The sequence below is a fragment of the Hirundo rustica genome, chromosome 6 (genome assembly GCF_015227805.2).
Source record: "Hirundo rustica isolate bHirRus1 chromosome 6, bHirRus1.pri.v3, whole genome shotgun sequence".
In the NCBI taxonomy this organism is placed as follows: domain Eukaryota; kingdom Metazoa; phylum Chordata; class Aves; order Passeriformes; family Hirundinidae; genus Hirundo; species Hirundo rustica.
The window spans coordinates 55,169,197-55,191,944 of NC_053455.1; the positions used below are offsets into that span (position 1 = coordinate 55,169,197).

General features: G+C 39.6%; 1 protein-coding gene across 4 annotated transcripts in view; it reads left to right on the top strand.

The window, feature by feature from the left end:
• Nucleotides 1-491: 491 nt before the first annotated feature.
• The window catches only part of DNAJC24 (DnaJ heat shock protein family (Hsp40) member C24), a 35,352-nt gene continuing 13,095 nt past the window's right edge, over nucleotides 492-22,748 (top strand). The window contains exons 1-2 of one of the 4 annotated variants that reach the window (XM_040067006.2): nucleotides 492-589; nucleotides 1,909-2,049. In XM_040067006.2, coding sequence (XP_039922940.1) covers nucleotides 1,942-2,049 — 108 coding nt within the window. In that variant the 5' untranslated portion in view covers nucleotides 492-589; nucleotides 1,909-1,941. Of the gene's footprint in view, nucleotides 590-829; nucleotides 1,439-1,466; nucleotides 1,795-1,908; nucleotides 2,050-22,748 lie in introns of those variants that run through there. The other 3 variants (XM_040067008.2, XM_058420897.1, XM_040067007.2) reach the window with 3 other exon arrangements.

Genomic DNA, 22,748 nt, shown 5'->3' on the forward strand with positions numbered 1-22,748 from the left:
TCCTTGTTTGTTTCTAATGAGAAAAATTCTTCACATAATTAAAAACCTGCTTCCGGAGCTTAATTTTCATCAAGAGGATGCTCTTACCTCCCGTTTAGCACAAGTATTCCCTAGAAAGAAACCACCGCCTTACTGCGCTCCCGAGGCCGGCGGCACGGGCTGCCGCGCTCCGCCTGCGGGGCCGGGGGCGGGCAATGGGGGCGGCAGCGCCGCGGGAGGCGGAGTCCCTGCGGGGACAGCGGCTGTGGGGCGGCCCGAGCTCCCGGGTAGAGAACGAGTGGGAGCGGCATGGGCAGCGGTGCCTTCCCGCAGCGACCCCCGGCAGACGGAGCGCCGGGGCGGGCGGGTGTGGAGCAGCTCCGCGGCCGCGCCGGGCCGGGGGAACCGCGGTCGCCATGGGGACGCGTCGGGCCTGGCCGGGCCGCGCTTCCTGCCGGTGCGGCGCCACTACTGCCCGGCTGGAAACAGCCGAGACGGCGCGGCCCCGGCCGAGCTAAAGGGCCCAAGGGCGTAAAGCGCCACGGGGGAGAGGAGGGTGTTTCCTGCCGGACGAGTTAGGCGTGGCACTGCCATGGACGGTGCGGGGCTGGTGCGTGCGCGGCGGCCGCGGGATCGGGGAGAGCCCGGGGGAGCGCAGGGGCTCCGGGCTAGGCCGGGCCGGGAGGGACCGGCGGGGATTGGCGGGGATTCGGGGCGCCGCGGGGAAGGGCGGCGGGGGCCACCGGCAGGCCTTGGCGCGGTGCGCGGGGCCGCGGCCTGTGGCGGGCTGCGGGGAGCCCGAGGTGCCGCCCGCCGTGGCTGTGCGGGGGCTCCGCTGCGGGAGCGGTGTGGCAGAACGCGGGCCCGGGGCTCTGCCCCAGGGCGGGTAGGACGTGGTGCTTTCCCCTGCCGTGTGTGTCCCGCGGTGCGCTCGTAGCTCTGCGGGGTTTGAAACACGTACTTCCCCCGTGAAAGAAAGGTTGATTCTGAAGGCTGATGGTAGTCACCGGGAAGCAGTTTTTAGTGTTGAAATGGGAAAAAAACCCTAAGCTTTTTTGTTTGTTTGTTTGTCTCACGGTTAATTTACAGTTGTAGAGCAGTTTGTGTATTTACAAAGCTCTTGCATCCTGACAGTGTTATTTCTTTTCTGGAAGTTCATAGTAAATCACCTACTGTCAGCTTGGGATTGCAGCACACATAAGAATCTGTTGAAGCTCAAGCATTGCCATTCTATTACTGGCACTTAGTTCTCCTCTTTCTTTCTTTCTTTCTGGGTCATTAACTTGATGAAAGATGGCCGAAATTGAAACCCACACTACTAGTTAGGTTTTACTTAGTGACCTGTGCTAACTTGGTATGTTTTGGTTCATTTTTGTTTATTTGTTTTTACATGCTCTCCTACTTTAAGAAAGTTGACTTCTTACTCAACAGGATGAAGGCGTTCCCATGCTCTGAAAATGTAATTTTGTAAAAACCAACACATACCCTTTCTCGTGTCTTCTTGCACGGCTCTTATTCTCAGTTTGAAAAATGTCACACTTTTATGTACTTTGTGTTTTCGTGTGTGAAGTATGGTATTGCTTCAAAGTCAAAAGTTTGTTTTAAAAAGTGTCTGTATAAAAGGTGTATCTGTAACCTGGGGCATTTCTAAACAGTTCACTTTACATACAGAATGATTTTTAAAGAAGTATGGATGGGACATGCTGAGGCACTTGGACAGGAAACAAAAGACTTCACATTTGACAGTCTATGGGATGGGATGGCCACGTGAATTTAACTTTTTTTGCACAAAAGCTCTCATGCAGTGGAGTAGAGGTGCGTGAGGGCAACAGTCAATTCTGTGATCCTGTAGTTCACCACATCCTTGGTTTTTGCTTTATCCATTTCTCTTTCAAGTTGTGATTTCATTTATTTGGTTTTCTTAAACAGTGCTGAGGAAGTGATTTCAAAGCCAGTCGAGCCATGGCCTTTGAAAGGATAAACCAGAAGGACTGGTACGAGGTCCTGGGGGCCAAACCGTCAGACAGCCCGGCAGAACTGAAACGGAAATACCAAAAACTTGCTTTGTTGGTAAGGCTGGATCTGATACTTAAGATACGCCAAAGTCATTTTTATAAACCAGTAAGGTAATAATTGCAGTTTTTGTTTTTACTCTTTGCGTATCCATGTGATTGATCACATGCAACCCTCGAGTACACAAAGGTCAGATGCAAAGAACAAAAAGAAGTTTTTTTCCTAATAGTCTGTAGTATTGAAATAAAAATGAATACGAGGAAAATATGTTAATTTTTTTGGAAAGTTTCTGGTGAGTTTTTGTGAAGTTGTATTCTCGGTCATGCACCAAGACTCCACGTTCTGTGAATTCCCCTAATTTTTTCTGTACTGCTGCTATATGTGCATAAGAATCTCAGAGCTTTACCAGACTATTCTGTGTGATTCTTGGTTGTTTGGTGTTACTGCCTCCCTTGAATTCAGGCATTTTGTTCAAAAAGTGCTTTGGCTTGGTTTTCTGAGGAAAAAGGAGTGTCTTTTTTGATACCGTTGACTCTTTTGATACCAGCTGAATGTGATAGAATTCCCAAGGTAACTAAATTCCTGTTTCTTGAAAGCTGGTGACTTGGTAGAGAAAAAGAAAGGTGAGCAGAACTTAGTTTTTGTAGGAAAAACTCCCTTTTCTGTAGGAAGCTACTGGCTAGGCTGTCAGTATTGGCAGGGTGTTGGAGATGTGCATGGCAGATCTGAGGTGGTTTGAGGTGTCAAAATGAATGTGATAAGAAGTTGGGATTAACTGAGGTAAAGAGAATGCCAGTGACCAGGAGACTGAGTTTTGTTAGAGTTGAAGTAAATTCATGGTGTTGTTGGGGGAGGTTGTTAATTTTTATTTCTAACCACTATAGAAACAGTTTTAAAGTTTGGTCTTTTCACCAGTACATTCCAATTTTACACACCTCGGTATTCTTCAGGTGAATTTGCTAGGCAGCCCCTGCTGTACATCTACTCCTTTTCAGTGCCTCCTGTGGACTTATTTCTTTGCCTGAAACTGATTGGTGTACTTAGTCTTAAGTTCTACACCTGGCAAGATGTTTGTGTGCAGATTCTGGACATAAATCCTTTGGTTCTCACTATTAAACTTTGATTATTCTATTGTAGGAGAGGGCTTTGGAAACCAAGTTTCTTAGTTCCACTTTGAATATAAATTGTTGTTTTCTTGGACCTCCTCATGGTTTTGTTCTATTGAATTGCTGGTAAAATGTGAGTAAAAGATTAATAAAGGTCTGTTTGTTCTTAATGAAGGTGGTCAGGGGACCATGGTGTAAAATATCTCTTCTGTCCAGACAGGGGGCTAATCTAAACTGAATACTGCAGTGGAATTATTATGTTTATTTTCCTATGAATTGATGTAAAATAATGGAATTAAAATTATAGGTGGTGTTCAGAGCTGTTATGGAAGTGAAGCTTATACAGTCCCTTTCTTGTATGAAGTTTTTAAAAATTGTGTTATAGAGCTGTACCTCAATGCAATTTCATGTCATTATTTTGGGGAGTATGAAGCAAGAATTATCAAAGTTTACAACTGTGTGTCTACACCTCTAACTGTAGTTTCAGAAGATTAAAGTATTGTTTTAATATTGTTTGTATACAAACGTTTCTTTAGCACCTGTATATTTCCAACCTGACTGGTTAGTGCTCTTTAGTTGAAAAGTCAGTGAGAAATGTTAGAGAAAATGAAGATTTTTGTTTGTTTGTTTGTTTGTTTTTCTTTTAGTGTCTGTGATGGATCTGTCTGACTAAAAAGAGATGTTTACTGATGTTTACTTGTAGGTGTTTTCCCAAGGCAGATCTGCTGCTTGTCTGTTGTTGTTACCATATGTCCTGTCTCTGCTCATCTTTTTCTTTTAGCTGAACTGTTACAGACTCTGCTTGATGCTCTCCTTCCTCATGCAGCATCTAGCATAGTTTCTCTGGGGTTTCTAAAGCATGGTGCTGATTAGACCACCATGGTTTTTATGGACCTCACACCCCCACTGGCTGTAGGAGAGACTGGAGAGCACAGCACGTGTCTTCTCTTAGTTACAGTGGGAAAGTGCCACAGTTGTTGAGAGGTTCCATGGTTTGAAAAACTCTTAAGGCTTTCCTGAAAGAAAAGTCTGCCATGGCATGTTAACCCAGAGATGTTCTCTCTGGTTTGGGGATTCATGAGCTGTGGACTTCTGGAGATTGGCTGTATTGGGGGAATGTTTGTCCTTATGCTGTTCCCTGGTCATCCACTGTTCACTGTAAGTAAGAAATCCTGCAGTGGATGGACCTTTAGTGTCCTTTCAGGCGAAGTCACTCTCCTGCTCTCCAGGCTGCTCCTTGCAGCCTGTGGTAATTTCTCAGCTCCAAGTGCCCAAGTGCTCCTTGGGTTCCCTGATGCTGTTACTGGGGATGGAGGTGGCACAAGTGGCACTGCCACTGCCAAGGGCAGGGGACAGAGCTGCTTGCAGGTGCATGCAGGCTTTTAGAAGTTGGAAAAGCAGATGAGCACAGCCGTGTATTACTTCTTAAAAGATTGCCTGTCACATTTTATAGCCAGTGCAGAATGTTTTCCAGTTTTTATATAGCTGCAGAAGTTAATCTCCTGAAGAATTATGCTGTGCTAATAGCCTTAAAGTCCAAAGGTTTGCAAAGGAACTTGCATGTTGGATACCAGCTGCAGTTAATATGACATTGATTCTGTAATCATGAGTATTCTGATCACAAGTGTTCCTTAGCATCAAGCAGAATAGATGGTGGAATATATTTTTAAACATAATTTTGCTGTTAAAATAAAAATGGCAAATCTCTGCATCCAAGCCTTTTTTGAGTGATCCCCCAGTGCTTCATGTTGAGCATTTGCTTTTTGCCATCTGCTATTTTCTGTATTTGTCAACACACGTACACTTAGCATCTTGAAGGAACAGGCAGATGTAAAATTTCCAAAGCTAAAAAGAGTTGGAGATCTTGCCATATGCCATCCAAAAGACATCTATATTTGCAGTTAAATCTCAGGATTGACCTTAATAATACAAAGTAGTACACAATTAAAAGTGATTGAATTGTAGCTTTGTAAGAATGACTTAATTAGGGCAAAATTGCTTAAAACCGAAGAATTTTTAAAACCAAACCCCTTTTTATTAATTCTGACAAATTGAGGATGGAAAAAGTTAATAACCAGAACAAAACTGTACATAGACACCCTATTAGAGTGAATATATTTTTCTTTACTGGACTTCATTTTTTCATTTGGTCAGGTCACAACATGTATGCAAGTGAATTATTTTACTATAGATAATATGAGTTCAGTCCTTAAGAATAGTATTAATTTGATACAGAAAATGAGTTTGGGCTAAAACTAGGGAATTTTTTTTTCCTGCCACACCTTCTAATTATTTAAGCATCTTATAAAATTTCCTTGAGACTTTTTTTTTTTTTTAGTTATCCTTGTGTACTTAGGTGACTCTGATACCTGGGTCATATTGATACTCTGTTACTGTAAGAATCAGTAGCAGCTGAAGATGACAGACTTTGGGTCACCAGATGCATGTGCCATTGTCAATTCTATAAAAAGTTTATTTTTAAAAGAAATGAAAACTTCTGTGCATGCAGGCTCATAGTCTGGCACAAAGCTCCAGCCAGTAATTCTGAAATGAGAAAGAAAATCTGAGCAAGTGAGTGCTTTGAAACCAGCACAGCTCAATGCAAAGGTTCCTTGGCTGGCTCTTACAAACTCATGCTGAATTGCTTTCTGAAGCACAGAAGACTTGTAGTTTCCACACCTGAAAGGAGTCCAGCAAATTCTGAGAATTAATATCTTGTTGAAGTGGTACACACAGCCTTTTATCCACAGTTACATACATGGTAGTTTCAGCTAGGTGATTTCTTAAATGTATTTTGTGCTCTATGCTTCGTTTTTTAAGGAATCCATTCAGCTTTTAGGAAGGATAGTGCTAATGTTCCTTTTCTAAATGTGTATAAAATTTACAGAAGATGAAATTAGAGCAACAGAAATAGGACACTCCCACCCCGCCCCTCCCCATCTTATTTTTGGCACAATTTTGGCATTTGCTTTGGGTCTAGCACTTTGTGGTCAAAGAATAAGTTGTCAGATTTGTTTTGAATTTTTATGTAGCTGCTTTGTATCTGAAAACTGCTTTTTACCAGGAATAAAGTCACCAAACACATAAGCTTTGTCTAGCTGAAAATCAGGTGTCTGTTCCTGTTGATGCTGATGATATTATAGGATACCTTTCAACTGGAAAAAAATTATTGTGCAAGAAAATTATATGCTGCTGTTACAGTGTGTGCCCTAATCTTAAAGAAAATCCATGTAATTTGAGCAGGCAGTATGCAAGAAGCTCTTATGTTTAATATGGTAAGGAAATAAAATGTGCCACTTAACACAGAGTGCTACAAAGTTTATCTTTTTATCAAAAGGGGTGGTGTGTGTGTGTATATAAATACAAAGTGTTAAGGTGCTCACTTGATCCGTTTCAAAGAGTAGAAGATTTGCAAACAGAGATCAGGCATAGGTGAGAATGAATCTCAGCAACAGTAAATAAGGAAATTAATAGAAATTTAATGAGGCAAAATTATTTCAAGAAGAGATTATTCCATGGAGCATGTTTAAAGGAAAGACATAGGATTTTCTGGAGAGCAGAGAATCTGTTACCAGATTTATGTACACATCTAAATTCTGCAATCACAAGAAATGCAGAGGGTATCATATATGTAAAGAGCTGCTTGTTCTTTTTTTGATGATTGTTGTTCTAAAGTTTGTTGCAAGGTAAAATCAGTATTAGCCCTGATAGGACCTGATTACTGAGGAACTTCATGCCAAATTTGAGAATTTGAAATGAAAAATGAGAACGCTTGCAGTTTTGTATTGGAAGTCTCATAATAATGCTTTTCATGAGAATCAGGCAGTGTATGTATGTATTCCATTTTCAATAGCCTTGGCTAGGTTTGGTTTTTATTTTTTGTTTGTTTGTTTGGATAGCAGCACATGTGTTAAGAGGTGTTTAACAGATAGTTGTGCGTAGCTAATTCTAACTTCACCTAACTGGTAGAGAATGGATTTGTAATTTGACAATGTAAACAGAACGAGTTCGTTGCAGCCTGGAGCTTGACTGGAGTTAATCTAATAGCTGCAGAAGGATTAATCATCAGGTTTAATACAGAGGACTATTGTTTCAATGCTCAGGGTAGATTTACTTGGAGCTGTTCTTTACATCTGATTTACCCATTATCACTCTGATACAAAGAAAGGCACATATTTTCAAGTTGTGACTCGAGAAGTTGGTTACTGGCCTAGGTAGTACCAAGTGAAGCTCGGTGTTAGAGAAATCAGTAATTGAAACAGCTTCATTAGCAAGGTCATGATGGTGCTGCTGCTGTTTAAACTGTGAGTTGTGTGATTTATTCACCTGACTTTGGAGTTGGCTTTTGTTTGGTTTACTTTGTACTGTGTAATGATTTTTTTAATGAGTGGATGGGGTGTGAACATCCCTACAGAAGAAATTTTATCTTTAACTTACACAGAATATGAGAACCTGCATCACAAAATAAGCCAGCAAGTAAGTAGTGCGTTGCTTATCCAAGTAGTTTAGCCAGTAGTGAAAGTAATGTTAGTTTCAAAAATTTCTAAATTTAATCTGTTTACTTACGGGGTTGTTGTCCACAGTTCATTTGTTATAATGAGCAGCTTCTGGTACCTCATTGTCTGTAGATTTATGGTTCATACATAACAAAATGGGCACCAGGCAATTGCAATGGGAGAGTTGGCCAAATTGTGCTTGGCCTTTGATGTCCTTTGTGTTCTGCAGAGGAATCTGATGCCTCTCTTGAACACTTTGTGCTCTGGTCACGTCAGTTATTCATTGTGACAATGTATTTTAAAAAGGATCTTACTGTTGTTTGGTAGACTTTTTGTGAAAGGTGTTCAATATTCACAAATATTCACTTGTGTCCTGAGACAGTAAAAAATTAAAATTCTGATTAAAAATAAAATATTTAGTAGCTTATTAAATGCCATAAAGACATTTCTGTAATATTTGCAACTGTCCTTTCAGCATTTTGAAGACATATTTAAGTATTTTTATATTGTGCAGTGTGCTTTTTATCTCAGTTCTAGTGTGAGGTGTTTGAAATAAAAATCATATAGCAAAAGATATGAATTAAAGCACAAAGAAAGAAGCTCCATAGACCAGCATAATGCTTTCACATCCTAAATGTGCTGGTTTTTCTGATGTTTGAACAGTTACAGTCAAGAGTACTGTGAGGTATTCAACATGTCCAAATCAGACTATGCATTCAGGTGTCTACTTCAGAAATTTTAAGTGCTAGGTCAATTATTTAAAGAAGCTGTAAGTCCAGAACAATGGCCTGAAGGGTAAGAAAAGCTCGAGGTAGAATCCAGTCATCTGGCACTGGCTGCGTTTGTGTAAGGATCTCCTATCAGTGTTAAACCAAATTGACCATGTTTGTGTGGAATCTGAAATAGTTTTTACATTTTTTCAGATATTGTCATGTGATGTACTAACTTCTAAAATTCAGTGTTCTGGGGACTTGTTGGTTTTTTTATTATTTAAATAGTCTGTCTTATTTTGTCTTCTGTTTGAAATACATAATATAATTATTACAGAAAGTTGTTAAAGCCACACATTCTCATGTTCCTTCTTTTCTTCATCTTTTTACACTAGAGTCAGAAAATCCCCATCTGAATGACATAACTGTCTCACCCTCCATCTTTTCATCTCATCTCCCTCATCTCCCAGTGAGCTTAAATGCTCCGCAGACATGAGCTCATTTGAGCTGATTTAATGCAGAAGTGAGTTCATGTACCTGAAGGCTTGGCTTGTAGGGTACTTTGTAGATAGCTTATTACTATAGAAAAAACGTTCAACTTTTTGTCCTCTGCCAGTCATTTGGATAAACTATTTGTCACTTAATTTTCAGTTCATTAAAAGTGATGTTTCAAGGCTGAAAAGTCAGTAGTCAGCTATTGACTGACTGTTGTCAAACTTGACCCTTCATTGTTATTTCTGCTAAATTATCGATAATGAAAAAATTCAGTCTGTTTTGCTTGGATTTATGACCTAAGAATGTCCATAGTCAAAGAAGGTAAAGATGAATGAGTTTGCTGAGCAGCATCTTAGCTAAACATTTTTCTTTCCTTGACAGAACATTAGATTGTAACTAATGAGGTGTTTGAGGACAGGCTGAACAAGAGCTGCTCTTTTAAGAGGTACTTGCCTTCTGTCAGAGCAATCCAGGATTGGCTCTGACTGCTGCAGAGGAGCAGTGCCAGCGATGCGCTTGGGAGGATTCTCCCACTGAAACTCTGGCTTCTGGAAATGTTGCTGTTGAAACTCAAGGGATGAAAACCTTGGATTATTCCTCTACAGTTGCTGAGCTGTGCTAAGTTTTGATTTTATCTTTCCATCTCCTTCTCTTGTCTATTCCTTTCTAAAATGGGGCAGTTCTGTAAAGGCTAAGACTGTCTAGATAGAGTGTTATTAAATATCAGTGTCCCAAAGGTCAGTAAGGAATTCTGGTAAGTGAGCGGGGTATCTTATGGATACATGATTTCCTAGAGTCCCCCTCGAAGTGTGTCCCTTGAACGTTTTAAGAATGTGCTGCCAAAGCTGTTTCTTTGCTGCAAATGGAGAAATTTCCCAACCACATCAAACGTCAAATCAGAAGTTAAATTAGCACCAAACTAGTGATCAGTCCAGATAGGAACACATCCTTTAAGCCTATAAATAAATACAGTACAAACTAATTTCTAAGTGTGTGTTATTCCATAGATTGCTTGGTATTGTTTTGTCGCTGTGGCTATGGATTCTTGAGATAATGCTGACTTTTATTTATTGTTGTTGTTGTTAGGGATTTTTTTTCTGTTGTGTTTTGGGGGGGTTGCCTGCTTGTTTTTTTTTAATACTGGTTTTAACGACTGAATAAATTCTGTTAATAGGTAGCTTTTAATGACCATTTTAAAAGTTATAATTCAACAAGGGCCAAACCTGTTATTTTGAGATCTCACATGGCTTCAAACACTATAGTGATTCTATACTGGTTTTAGCAATGGGGAGAGCTGGAAGAAATAGCTTCAAGAAAACAAAAATTTAAAACCACTGGTTATGCAAATGTTGGAGCTATGGTTGCTAATAACTAGTTTTTTGAAAGTCCTGTATTCTTCAAGGCCTGTGTTCCATCTGCAGCTGAAGTGCCTTAGGGACTTAGATTATTTTGCATTATGCTTAAATCTGACTTCCTTAAAACCATGAGGCTGTTCTCAGGTATTCCAAATGAATTGGAAAATTAATGTTATACTTTGGTTTGGAATACTGTCTTTGTGACTGGGGCAGGGGGGCAACACAGAAAATCAGACTTTGTGCTCAGCAGCTCTTAGGAAGTTGTGGGTATCGAAGTACTTGACTTTGCCTGCAAGTCCCAGTGCCAGCTGAAGGCTCTTGCCCCAAACTGCCTGTACCTGCCCTTCTGCCAGATGTTGCTCAGCCAGGAAATAGCATCCTGTGGGTTTTCCTTCAAGCACTACTGCCCATGGCAGCTGGAAAGGTTTCTCCCTGTTTTCTCAGTAGTTTAAGTTTGATTTTCTGGAGTGTTGGTTTTTAGGTGGGTTGCTATCATTGATTTGGTTTGGGGGAGTTTTTGTTGGTTTTGTTTGTTTGGTTTTGTTTTGTTTTTTGTTTGGTAGGGGTTTTTTGGGGGGTTATTTTTCTGTAATAGAGGATTTTGGGAGTTTGCTTTCACATGAAAGTAGCATTTGCCTTAACTGTTCTCCTAACCATCTGGAATTGTTGTATGACTAGGGCCACAATGATCTATGCCTAAACAACAGAACATTGTTCAATGTAACAATAGTAGTGTAAATTGTGAACACAGGAGCCAGAAATTTAGAAAAAAATTAAAATTCCTTTTCTAATTTTACCTTTATACTATTGTAAATTTAAGTGGTTTTTTTCCCCTTCATTCCTTTGCTAGTTTTTGATAGATTTTCTGTTGTTTTTTATTCTGCTGTATAGTGTAGTTTTCAAAGGGCTTTTTGAAGTACCTCTTCAGGCTCTTGGGTCGCTCTTCATAAGAAAATAAGGAGCCATGGGAAGGGAAGAAAATGAAAGAGTCTGTTTCTAAAAAAGTACTTATGGGTAACTGTAGCTTCTGGTTTTTATCTTCATTTTCATACCTTCATTAGCCAAAGAATTGTTTTCTTCTATTTACACAACAGTTTATATTCTTTTCCATCAATAGAGGCTGAAACTTTTACACCTGATTTTTCAGGGGGAGCTGAAGAGCTCTAAAGTAGCAGATCCATGAAGTGTTGCCTTGGACAAAGAGAAGAGCCACTGTCACCAGTTAAGACCAGTAAAAAGTGTGGAAGTTCAAAGTAGCAGGGTGATGCTACAGTACCATGATAAAAGCAGCTGCATTTTAAATACGTCTAAGCAAGATACCTTTAAAAAAAAGAAACCCAACATGGAAATAAATGAGTTTATGGCAGTGTAATTTAGTCTATGGGGTTTTTTAATTGCACTTTGAGGACTCCAGTAATTTTCAAGAATTTGCTGCACTGGATTGATAGTCCCATCTTGTGTTTTTACTGCACAGCTGTCAGTGAATGCCCATTTCGTGTTCTGCATACCTGTTGCACATGGCTGTGTGTATTTAATCCTAACTTCTTTTTTTTTTTTCTTTTTAAATTCTGGATGGTTTTAAAAGACAGTAGTTTGGGTTGCCTGTGGGTGTTTTCTTTCAAAATTATTCACTGGGTAATGAATAACTAAAATGTTAGGGGAAAACTCCTTTTTTCTCAAGTGCTGTCTTGAGGATATTTTGCAGCAAGTATTTGAGTCACAGCAATTACTTCCTTATAGTTACAGCTATAGCAGCAATAGTGTTATTTGAAATATTTCTGCTCTGGTGAATTTTATTTGTCTCAGGGAAAGGTTTAGGTGTGTTGTGCTGGATGTTGTGTGTAACAGTAGTTATTTCTGGCCAGAAGGGTTATGGAAAAGATTAATAATGTGTGTAAAACATGCAAGCAGTGCAATATTGTGTGGGAAGATTGATACTCGCACAATAGTTTTGATCATGGCAGAGTTTAAGGAGGAAAAAGGGACGAGACTAGACACAATTTTCACCAGCTAACTGATCAATGAGCAATGTTAGAAAATAAGTCATAGAATGGGTAAGTTCTAAGAGATGAGAAGGAAAAGGAAATGGTCACCTTTTGTTTTTCCACAAATGAGGAACATTTCCCATGAGAAAGAATCATCTTGGAGATGGGCAGTGCAGGCTGTAATTAGTGTCAAGGTTGATAACGAGATCAGGTAAGGCAAGGCTGAAGTTGTTAAAAAGCTTAAAGGTAATGTTTGTGTTTGGGGGAAGAAAGGAAGAAGAGATGGATTGAAGTAATGAATCAAGTAGATAAATTGCTTGCTCTTTTGTCCAGCTGTCTTTGGACAGACATCCTTTGGGGAAGTTTAAATCTCTGTATGAAAAGATTGAATGTCACGAGGAGCTCTTCACTGTTTCTCCTTTTGCAAGTGGAAGAAGCAGACCTCTTGCATGTTTTCTGCCAACTTCTGCCAATTGAGTGAGCATGTTGAGAAGACTGATTGTGGGCTAGGAAGGCAAGTTTAAGGCCTGGCATCATCATTTTCATGGAAGTGAACAAGTTTCACATTTTGGAGAGAGCGCTTTGCGACATCGGTGAAATGCAAAAAGCACCTTCAAAGTAATCTTGTTTTGTGCTGGTTTAACATAAGAGCACTCCTCTTTTTTGCTGTTTTTTTTTTCTTTTTTTTCTTTTTTTTTATTTTTCCCCCTCCCAAACACTTGTCACACGAAGCTTTTCAGTACTGAATTGTGCCGGTGACTTCCGAGGGGACAGCTTACGAAACACGAGCACAAACATCCCTGGCGTTCCTGCAGACAGCCATTCACCTTGTCCGTCCCAGTCTTTGTGTACAGGAAAGGATACCGTCCCAGCAGCTCCGGTCAGGAAGGCTGTAGGGCGGGAAATGGGCAGCAAATATTTAAGAGCGACAGTAAACTTTGTGACTCGTTCTGGCCAAGAACAATGCCGTGCTTTGCTGTATCCCCGTAAGCATTAGGTGGCAGTAGCGTGTTGTAGTTGGCAGCTGCTTTGTCGTTGGCTTTTTATCTTTGGTGTCTTCGGTGCCGTTTCATTAATGGAGAAAACGTGTATTTTATTTCTCGCAGTTGTGATAAAATGCTGATTTATGGTTGCTTTGGCTGTGGGACTGTAAGGGCAGCTGTTTGGAGGCCTGTGTGCAGTGGTGGGATTAGTGTGCTGTAGTGTGTGCACAGTGTCCGTGACTTATTTTCTGGACTGTACCTAACAGTGATAGCATTAACCACACATATTCTGATGATAAATGTGCTGTTAGTGGCCAAGTGAGTTTAGTTCTGCAGCCCTTACTTTTTCATAAGCTGTTACCATATCTAAACATAATGTAGCCTGTTAGATGAAGTAGGTTTGGGGCTTTTTTTTTTCTTTTTTTTTTTTTCTTTTTTTTCTTTCTTTTAGTCTTTATTCTTAGATAAAACAATCTTAGGCTCAAGAGAAAGTTGGTAGGAACATAATTAACCTTTCTTTTTTTTTTTTTTCTTTTTTCTTTCTTTTAGTCTTTATTCTTAGATAAAAAACAATCTTAGGCTCAAGAGAAAGTTGGTAGGAACATAATTAACCTTTCAGCACAGTGGTGTTATTGTCGCTCCAGGTCTTGGACAAGTGCAGTTACCTTGTGACCCTTTTGGGAGGGTGTTTTTCACCTTCATCCTTGTTTCTCCCAGGTAAAAGATCTCAAGGATTTCAGAACTGTGTTGCATTGTATTAATTGGGCAGGATGATCAATTAATGGAAGAAGAGCAAGAAAGTGTTGACAGAACATGCTGCCTAATTAGTACCTGGTGGACCATGTAGGCCACAGAGCCCAGGCTGTGATGTCGCCTCAGGGTGGCATCTACACAAGACCTTTATATGCAAAATAGGCCTGTGGAAAAGCCAGGGAAGGAAGTTTTCATTGCTGAAATATTTCCCTTTCCACTGCAACCTTGAGGGAAGCTTCATACTTCACAGAAGGAACATGTAGCAAATTATCAAGGCCGTGTTTTGTACACGTCTTGCTCTGAAGTAATGTAGCCTTTTTTTGCTTGCTCAGTTATTTTTTAGCGGAAGAGCTGCTCTACAAATAGGTGCTCTTTTTTTAAAGTAAAACTTTGTAGTAAGAGAGAAATACTAGGGCAGTAAGATTTCCTGATGGCTCCTGTGATAAAATGGCAAGCGAAAAGGATTTTAAGTGAGGAGCAGCCAGCACCACATGGTTTGAGGGTTCCACCCCAACTGGTTTTCGATTACATAACAGTGCTCGAGAGTTTTTCAAGTGAAACTTAGAGTGTTCTGAATTGAAAAGCACTTTCAGTCTAGGAAGGTTGGATGCCGGAATTATTTACTTATTGGTAATTAGTGGGGTTTTTTTATTCATTTGTATAAATACATTGGTATTTCATTCGCATTCTTCATTCAGAAGTTCCTCCTGCAGTGACAGAAGTTACATGGTTAAATTCAAGATTTTTTCAAAACTAACTCATTTTCTCCTGAAGTTTAAACTTCTTTGTTTTACTGAGATGTCTTCTTGTTTCAGAATACTTTCATTGGTTAAATAACCTCTCTTTATTTTGTGTGTAAAATGATGTATTTTTTACTCTGCCCTAATTTTATAAGTTCAGCTGATGATGTTGGAAAATGGCTTCTTTCTGTGACCTTTCAGTGAGTGCCACAGGGTGAGGGCCAAGTGCATGTTTGTCACTTTTTTCCTTGATTTTCACAGGTAGCTAAAACGTGCTTTTCTTAAATTTTGTTAGCCAAACGCTTGAATTCCAGTTTAATAAATGAACTGATAATTTTGCCTGTGTTCTGATTTTAAACCCATTGGAGAATGGATTGTGCAAGAAAAAGAGTTGATCCCTAGAGCAGAGCAGCCAGCCTGTGCTCCGTGTGTCATGCCCACAACCAGAGCCAATGCTGGTTTGGAGGCGTTGTGCTTGGGTGCTCAGCGATGGCTGATGTATGCATGGCAAAGGTAATACCAGATCTGGGTGTTAGCTCTGGTACAGGCTGGTGGGGATTTGTGGCTGAAAGTGTTCAGGGTGATGATGGAGGTAAAATTAGCCAAAGTGTTAACTTTAAATGTAATTATAGAGCTCTCGGAGTGTTGTAATTGCATTATATGGTTCCTTTCCTGTGCTGTGTCCAGCAGGGAAGACTGCTCAGCTTTACATTTTGCTGCTTTATCAGCTGATCTGCAGGTTTCAAGACATGGTGCATAACTTGATTGAAAGTATTACTACAAGCCCTGTGATCGTCAGAACTGGAAATGTGCAGTTTTGCCCGTGTGGGGGGTGATGAGGGGAACCCACTCTCCTACACTGTGTTAAGCTCAGCTGGTAGTGTTTCAGATGCAGCAGTTTAATATCTTGGATAGCTTTTAATGTAAATTTGTTGAGCCCTGAGACCAACAGAAGCAGAATTACTTGTTCATGAGGGCTGGGGCAGGATGAGCCACACTTTAAACTCTCTGAGGACAGATTTCAGGATGGGTACCCTGCATAAAAACTCTAAAGTCAGTCTGAACTTTGCAGTGGAGGCAGGATTTTCCCACCGGCTCTCACACTGATCTCTCCTTCTCACAATCTGCAGCAAGAGACCCTCTGGTAAGCACTTCTGGATCAAAGCAACAAAACTCTATCTCCAAATGTAATTTTAGAAAGAAGAGGAATGCTGCACTAAGCTTAATTGTCCAAACTTGATGCCAAAGCTATGGGAAGATGAAGACTGAACACAGTTTTTGTGGAGAGAGAGGAAAAAAAACTGAGTACAAAGAGAATGTCAGCTACCATAATATTTTGATTTTTGAAATTATTTTAAATGGTTGTTGATTTCTTAGATGTTTATAGGTGTGGCTTAAATATTGTGGTCCTATGGCCAGATTGAGAGATTTTGCTTTAGGAATTGTAATTGCTTTTTTACAAAAATGTGTCCTCACGGTCTGTAAATAACTAGAGAAATGGATGCAATTATATGACCCAATCCAGCCCTTGTTTAGCAGTTAATTTCTCCAGATTTCTATGAGCATTTGTTCCGACCTACACAGATTTGGTTGTTGGTTTAAACCTAGCCAAGGCTGGTGGTGTCTTAATTGCTACCACAGAGCAACCATTTGGCCTGTGCGAGATGAATGTTGTCAAGGTACCTTCTGCAAGGCGGACATTCATCCACTGGGAATGTATCAAGAAAGTTTTCATTAATTGGTCCCTTTGTTGGCATTTGTGGCAGAGCAGCCAAAAACTGAGTATGAACAGACACTGTGTCAGGGGGTGAGATTTATTGGCAAGTCTCAGTAAAAACTGGTATTTACTACATACACTGTTAGCAGGGGCAAAGGAGTTTCTTCCTAAGAACAGCCTGGCAGTAAATTTACTGAGGTTTGGGGTTTTTTGTTTTTTTTTTTTTTAAGGCAAGGAAATGTAATAGGAATTCAGACTTATTCAGAACTTAAGTAGGAAATAGCCAGTTAATATTTTTTCCTCTTAATGTTGACTGTCTTGGAGCTTTATTTTAATGTGATGTGAAGTGTTATGATGGGCTCTGTAACATACAGACAGATTTGCATGGACCTATAAATGTGTCAGATGAGAACACTTGACAGTTTTTGTCCTGACATCATTTGCTTAACCTGTAGATAATGACAATTACAGTTGATAATGTATACATGTAGAATAAAGCATGACAAGTGTTTTTAAACATAGCTCCCAATTTTGATATTTTTATGTTCACATTAATTTCTGCGTTTTGATCTTGTTGCTTTGTTAAAAGGATGCATTTCATTGTATTGCAAGGGACATACTGGTAATGACTTGTGCATTTTGTCTAGGTGCAGCATGATGGTTTAATTTTGTACAGAGCAAGGCTGTTTGCATGAGGTTTTCTGTTCTGCTTGCTTAAGCCCATTTTAACTTTTTTTATGCCATAGTGTTCTATAAATAAAATTACAGTTTGGACTTACTACTCTGAGAGAGAGTTCTGATTCTAAAATTTGAATATATTGCCTGTTTGATATTGAGCTTTGATAAAAGAATGAATAGATTGAACTCTTTAATACTGATATTGTGATTCATAAAATTGCTTGGTATTAATCTGTGCAGTTCCCTTAAGGAGTCAAAGTTTCATGGTCTTGGGTTCCCAGCCATGAGTCTGGCCATGTGCTTGGAAAATAATGGCTTGGGTTTCTCCCTTCACCTAGCTGCTTCCAGTGTTTCCCCCATCCTCATTCTCTGTTCCAAGCAGCCACGTCCAGCTCACTCCTGCCAGGGCAGGGCTGTCAGTGCTGTGTCCTGCTCTCATCCCACACTATCCCCTGCTTGTCCAGGGCCCCTTCCACTTCCGCCATGTTAGTCCATCCAACCCTTTGCATACCAGTTTCGTGGCTCAGATGTCTTCTGTTTGCAGTTTTAATTCAGTTCTTTCATTCATCAAAAATGTATCTGCACCAGATATGAAGGGTGTTCTCTTTGTCAAGTTTGGATTGGATTTCTCTTCCCTGACCAGTGCTGAGTGTCTTTCATCACTGCTTATTTTTTAATATAAATATGTATCTTTTTACACATTCCAGAAGGTGTTGTAGTGTAGGCTGTGAAAATTGTTTTTTTAAAAAAAGTAATTCATAGTTGGGTGGAAATCATGCTTCTCATGGCAGTCCATGGATAAAATTATGTCTAGCTATAAAAATATTGTAGCTACTACAATATGCCGAACATGGAGAAAGGGGAAAGGATGCTGAGATACTGAGTTAATTTGAGATGTTAATATTCCATCATTTGCTCTTATGTAAAGGTCAGGTTTAGTCATTAGATGTAGTTCTTTCAAAGGTAGAAACACTTGGTGCATCTAAGTAATCCTCTGGTAAAATCCTACTACTTCATTTTCTCAGGGCACATCTCCAGCTTTAAATATATCCCTTATTCAAATATAGGCACACATCTCCTATGGAAATAAAGCAGGAATTCAAGACTTGTCTAAACTTGTCAGCTCAATTTAGCAAGGTGATTCCATGAGACTGCAGATGATTTCAGAGGTAAAAATCTTTAATAAATCAGGTAGTTTAGAAATTTACTGTGCTGTAAGTGTTGGTTTTACTCACTCCTTAAGGGCTACTTTGACTCATGACAGTAAGTCCAGAATAATTTAACTTGAATTTTTGAGCTCTGATGGATTCATCATTGTTCTGTGCCTGTCATTACTTTTGAATTTTAGAACCTTAATAATGGTTTCCCTAATGGGGAAAAATATAAATGGAGTATAATAAAAATTTTAAAATGTCTAAATATTTCTCCAAAATAATCATCTCAGATGATTGGACAATATTGGATATCGTCTCAGATGATATTGGAAAGTAGGAATGACAAAGCTGTAGAAGGTAACAAGTACTCAGTTTTATCCTGGAAAAAAAATAGAAATTATTTGTCTTCCATTTTCTCAGTCAGATAAAAGCAAGTTTTACATTTTAAGTGCGTTACTTAAAAGCGATGTAATTTCAGCAGGGATTTGTTTTTTACAGTTATCTCTGAAGATACACAGTAGTAGATTAAATCACTTTTTCGTAAGTGAAATAAAAATTTGGAAGCAGTAGTAGTTTTGTTAGGAAAATTAAGCCTCCTGGTTTGATGTACAGAATCAGGGATGTGGTACATCTTTTGTTTTTGGAGTGAATACCCTTTATACACAAGGCAAAATAGCCACAGTAATGTATTAATTACTAAATGAGAAGGGATAGTACTTCTTAAACCTTTTCTAAATAACCAGTCTTTTCTATCTGGCATGTGGAAAAGCAGCTGCCAGTAAAAGTTTGACCATATTAACTGGTTTAGCTGTTGTGTATTCCACAGTTTAGGAGGAGATTACAAATCCAGTGTAAAACTCAGGCCTGTAATTCTTCACTCCTCCCAACTCCCTGAGCTGTATTCAGCTGATTCTCACTGGGTGCTGTAAATGTCTTTTGAAAAATTAATTCATGAGCCCCAGTAAGAAATGTAGATTACATTGATTTAACTTGAGGGTCTCTGCTTGCTAATTTGAACTTGATTAAAATCGGTCACCCTGTTACATTATTGCCCAAAGTTAAGAAGTTGGTAGCAGGGTTGGGAGGATGGGGATCTCTGCGTGGCATCTGCGGCGCTGGAGTTGCTCTGCCAAAGCTCAGCCAGCTCTCATGGCTCCTCATCCTGTGGTGTGAGGTTTCTTGAGGTCTGCTGATGTGTTATTGAGATGTAATACTGGTTGTTAACTAAGTGGTCACATTAACTACCAGGCATTAAAGTCCAGGGATTGGTTTTGCAGTTCTTCAAAGTGCAGAAGGGTCCGAACACAGAGTGTAAAGTAGGCAGAAATTTGGAGAGTAGCAGTTGAATGTGCTGCAGCATGTTCCAAATTCTTATACAAACCTAATTGTGTGCTACACTGTGTAAGTAAGAATATCATAAATAAAATAGATGTTGGAACTCAAAGGCATTTTCATAGTCTACACATGCCAGCAGCATTAAATCCTTTTCTTTGTTGAGACAGAAAATGTTTGTTTACGTGCTTGTTATTTATTCTGTAGCAGATAACAAAGGCAATAGATCAGCATAATGAAATACAAGTAATTTACCTAAAACAATTCTGTGAAAAATTTCTAGCTTTTTGAATACTTGAAAAAAGACTGAGAACTCTGAACTGAATATATCTGTGTTTCAGAGTATTGTTTGCTAGGTTATACATTTTCTCACAGAGCCCAACCTACTGAAAAGTATAGTCCAATGTATATTAAGAGTAACACAGTAGAATGCAGTTGTTTTATCAAGGTGTGATAATGATATTGTAATTGAAAAGGGCACAAGACTAAGTTTGTTTTAGACAGCTTTTCCTGTTGCCCTGTGGTGCCAAACATTTCACCAAGTCTCCAACAGAACTGCTTAAAAAGTGTGTTTTTCATATGAGCTTTGGACTTCAAGGATCATGCTTTTCCAATTCTTTTTTTTTAACAATTTCAAAAGCTAAAGGAAATGAAACCTTTAAGAAATTGTTTTGGAATTAAATCTTACACCAAGAACCAGAGTCCTCAAGAAATGCTAGGACAATGTGACATTTAAGATAAACATCAGGAGAGAGAGCAGTAGTGTTACGTGTCTGTTAGCAGATGAACTAACATATTTTCCAAAATCAGTCGGTTTATTTTTTAGCATTCAGACTAACTGAGAAGCATCATATGCTGTAAAATGATACCAGTCCCAGACAGGGAGTCAGCAAGTTACGTCTAGTACAGCTATAAAAAAGTTTGGGCATGTATCGCCAAGCTTCTTCATTTTCCCTTCCCTCAGCTGGACTTGGGAAAGGATCATTTACTGTTTTTATAAAATCCTATGAAGTAATAACACGTTAGTAAAATTTGGTTTTGAATGCAGTTATCAGCATGAGTGCTCAGCAGAAAGTTACTTCTATGAAGTATTGCTGTCTCAAACTGTTGCACATCTGCAGCTGAAAGATTTAAAAGCATCCAGTAGCAGGGTGAGAACAGTGCTCAAGTAGGGTACGAATGACATGAACGTGATCTGCACAGATCCTGAGGACTGATATTGCAGGAGACAGGGGGGTTGTAGCGTTCTGAGTCAAACCTTACAAGTGGGTGCACGAGGGAGAGATGAGCAGCAGTTCAGCTGGAGCCGAAGGAGGGAGGTCGAGTAGAAAACAGGGCCTGTCTGTTTGCATTATGGGGCCTGGACAGGCTGCAGCTGAAATTAACCCAGAAATAAGGCTGAATGGGAAAGAGGAGGAGATCACAAACGTTCATCATATTTCACCTCCTGCGGAACAAAACCAAACCCCTGGCTCTGCTTCTTCAGGCAGCTCCTCTGCAGGTTATGCTGGAGAGGGGAGCCAGATCAGACGCAAGAATCTAGTAACTAGGAGTGAGGAAAGGTCCCAAAAAAGAGTATGGTTGATTTCTGTCTGAAGTATTGACAGAGAACATTAGAGTGCTCCCTCTGAATTTCAGTACTTTTGTAAAGTGTCCTCTGTGTCTGAGTGGCTGCACCGTGTCTAAAACAACTGGAGAGAGGACACCTTGTTTGCTGTCTTGGAGAGGGAGGAGAAGGGCAGTTGAATCAAGAGTGGATTTTTGCTACAGATAAATTCCTGGATTTTTTATTAGCAAGCTAGAGAGTAGGAAAATAAGTCAATAAGAGCATAAAAATAAGTACATAAATCCAGATGAAATGGGGTCACTGGAGTAAAAAAAGAATAAGAGGAGTAGTAGAGTAGAAGAGCTGATGTGTGAGGATTTTTCTTGGTGTAGATGTAGTTTGCTAAAGGCATTAATAGAGGAGAAAGGCCAAGAGAGGAAGTAGCAAATAGGTTCAGAAGGCATGGAGACCAAAATGAAGAGAAATAGATAGATATAGATATAGATGCATATTTTAATTAGTAAGTCCTCTACAATGGAGTTGATAGAAGTTAGATGAAATTGTAGTCTTTCTAACATAAAACTTGCATATTCTGCAGAAACTAGATTTTCCAAATCTATAGGAAAGGAATTAAGAGCTCTGTGATAAACCTGTAGAATAATTAATTTTCTGCATTATTCAAGAAATTAACAGAGTAGTGTTTTCAGCATTGATTATTGTTTTTCCACTGTACTTTTTTGATGTGTGGCTTCCTGTATTTTGCTGTCTCCTTCCAATATAGTTCAGAATAATTGTTCAGTCAGACCTGGTTTTGGTGAAGCAAAAGGAAAGTGTGACCAGTTTTGTGGGAGTGTTCTCTCAACATTCTTGGCAGGAGATGTGTAGCTCTGCTTTGGGCGGTTGATCAGTAATGTTTCCTTGTATTTCTAAGAAACTGATCTGAGAAGGTGTGGTCTTTGTGGCCAATCCAAATATCTAGCAGTTATCAATATAGAATACAGTGATTTAACACAATGACCAAAATTTTTTGGCTTTGTTTGCACCTTAGAATTTTGTCATCTTCATTCGAGGAGATAGAAAAGGGATCAATCTTTATGGATCACAACTGTTCTTTAGCTGTATTTTCAGCAAGTTGTAAGATAGCCCTTATTCTTGAATACAGAGGGGACTTCAAGTGGAACGGAAACAGGATTTTGTGTACAGACCTTGTATGTGAGGTTGGAGGTACATCCACCTGTATATGGAAAAACAGCGGTGAAAAAACCTGATGTCGAAGCATTTTGCTCACCCATCCCTGCTGTTGTCTGGGTAACACCCGTCAGTGCCAGTGCCAGTTACATCAGTGAGCAAATAGACTCCAGAGAGGTGCTCCTTTACATTTGGGATTTTATCAACTACACGTGTTACTAGCATTCTTTTCTTTGCAAAATGGATTATAAACTAAAACAGAGAGATTCATTTAATCAGAAATCTGCTTTAACACTTATGGAACAGGTTCTACATCTGAAAATCTGCTTCATGTTTCAGTGCCCCAGCTGATGTTGGTATAAAGAGCAGTTAAAGCTACAGAATAAGGGAAAACTTGGTCTATGACACAGATATCAGCTGGGGCATATAATCAGTAGACTTGATTATGTTGCAACTTTCTCAGCTTAAATGCTGTTTCCTGATACTCCATCCCATCTACCGAGCAATTTAAAATATCA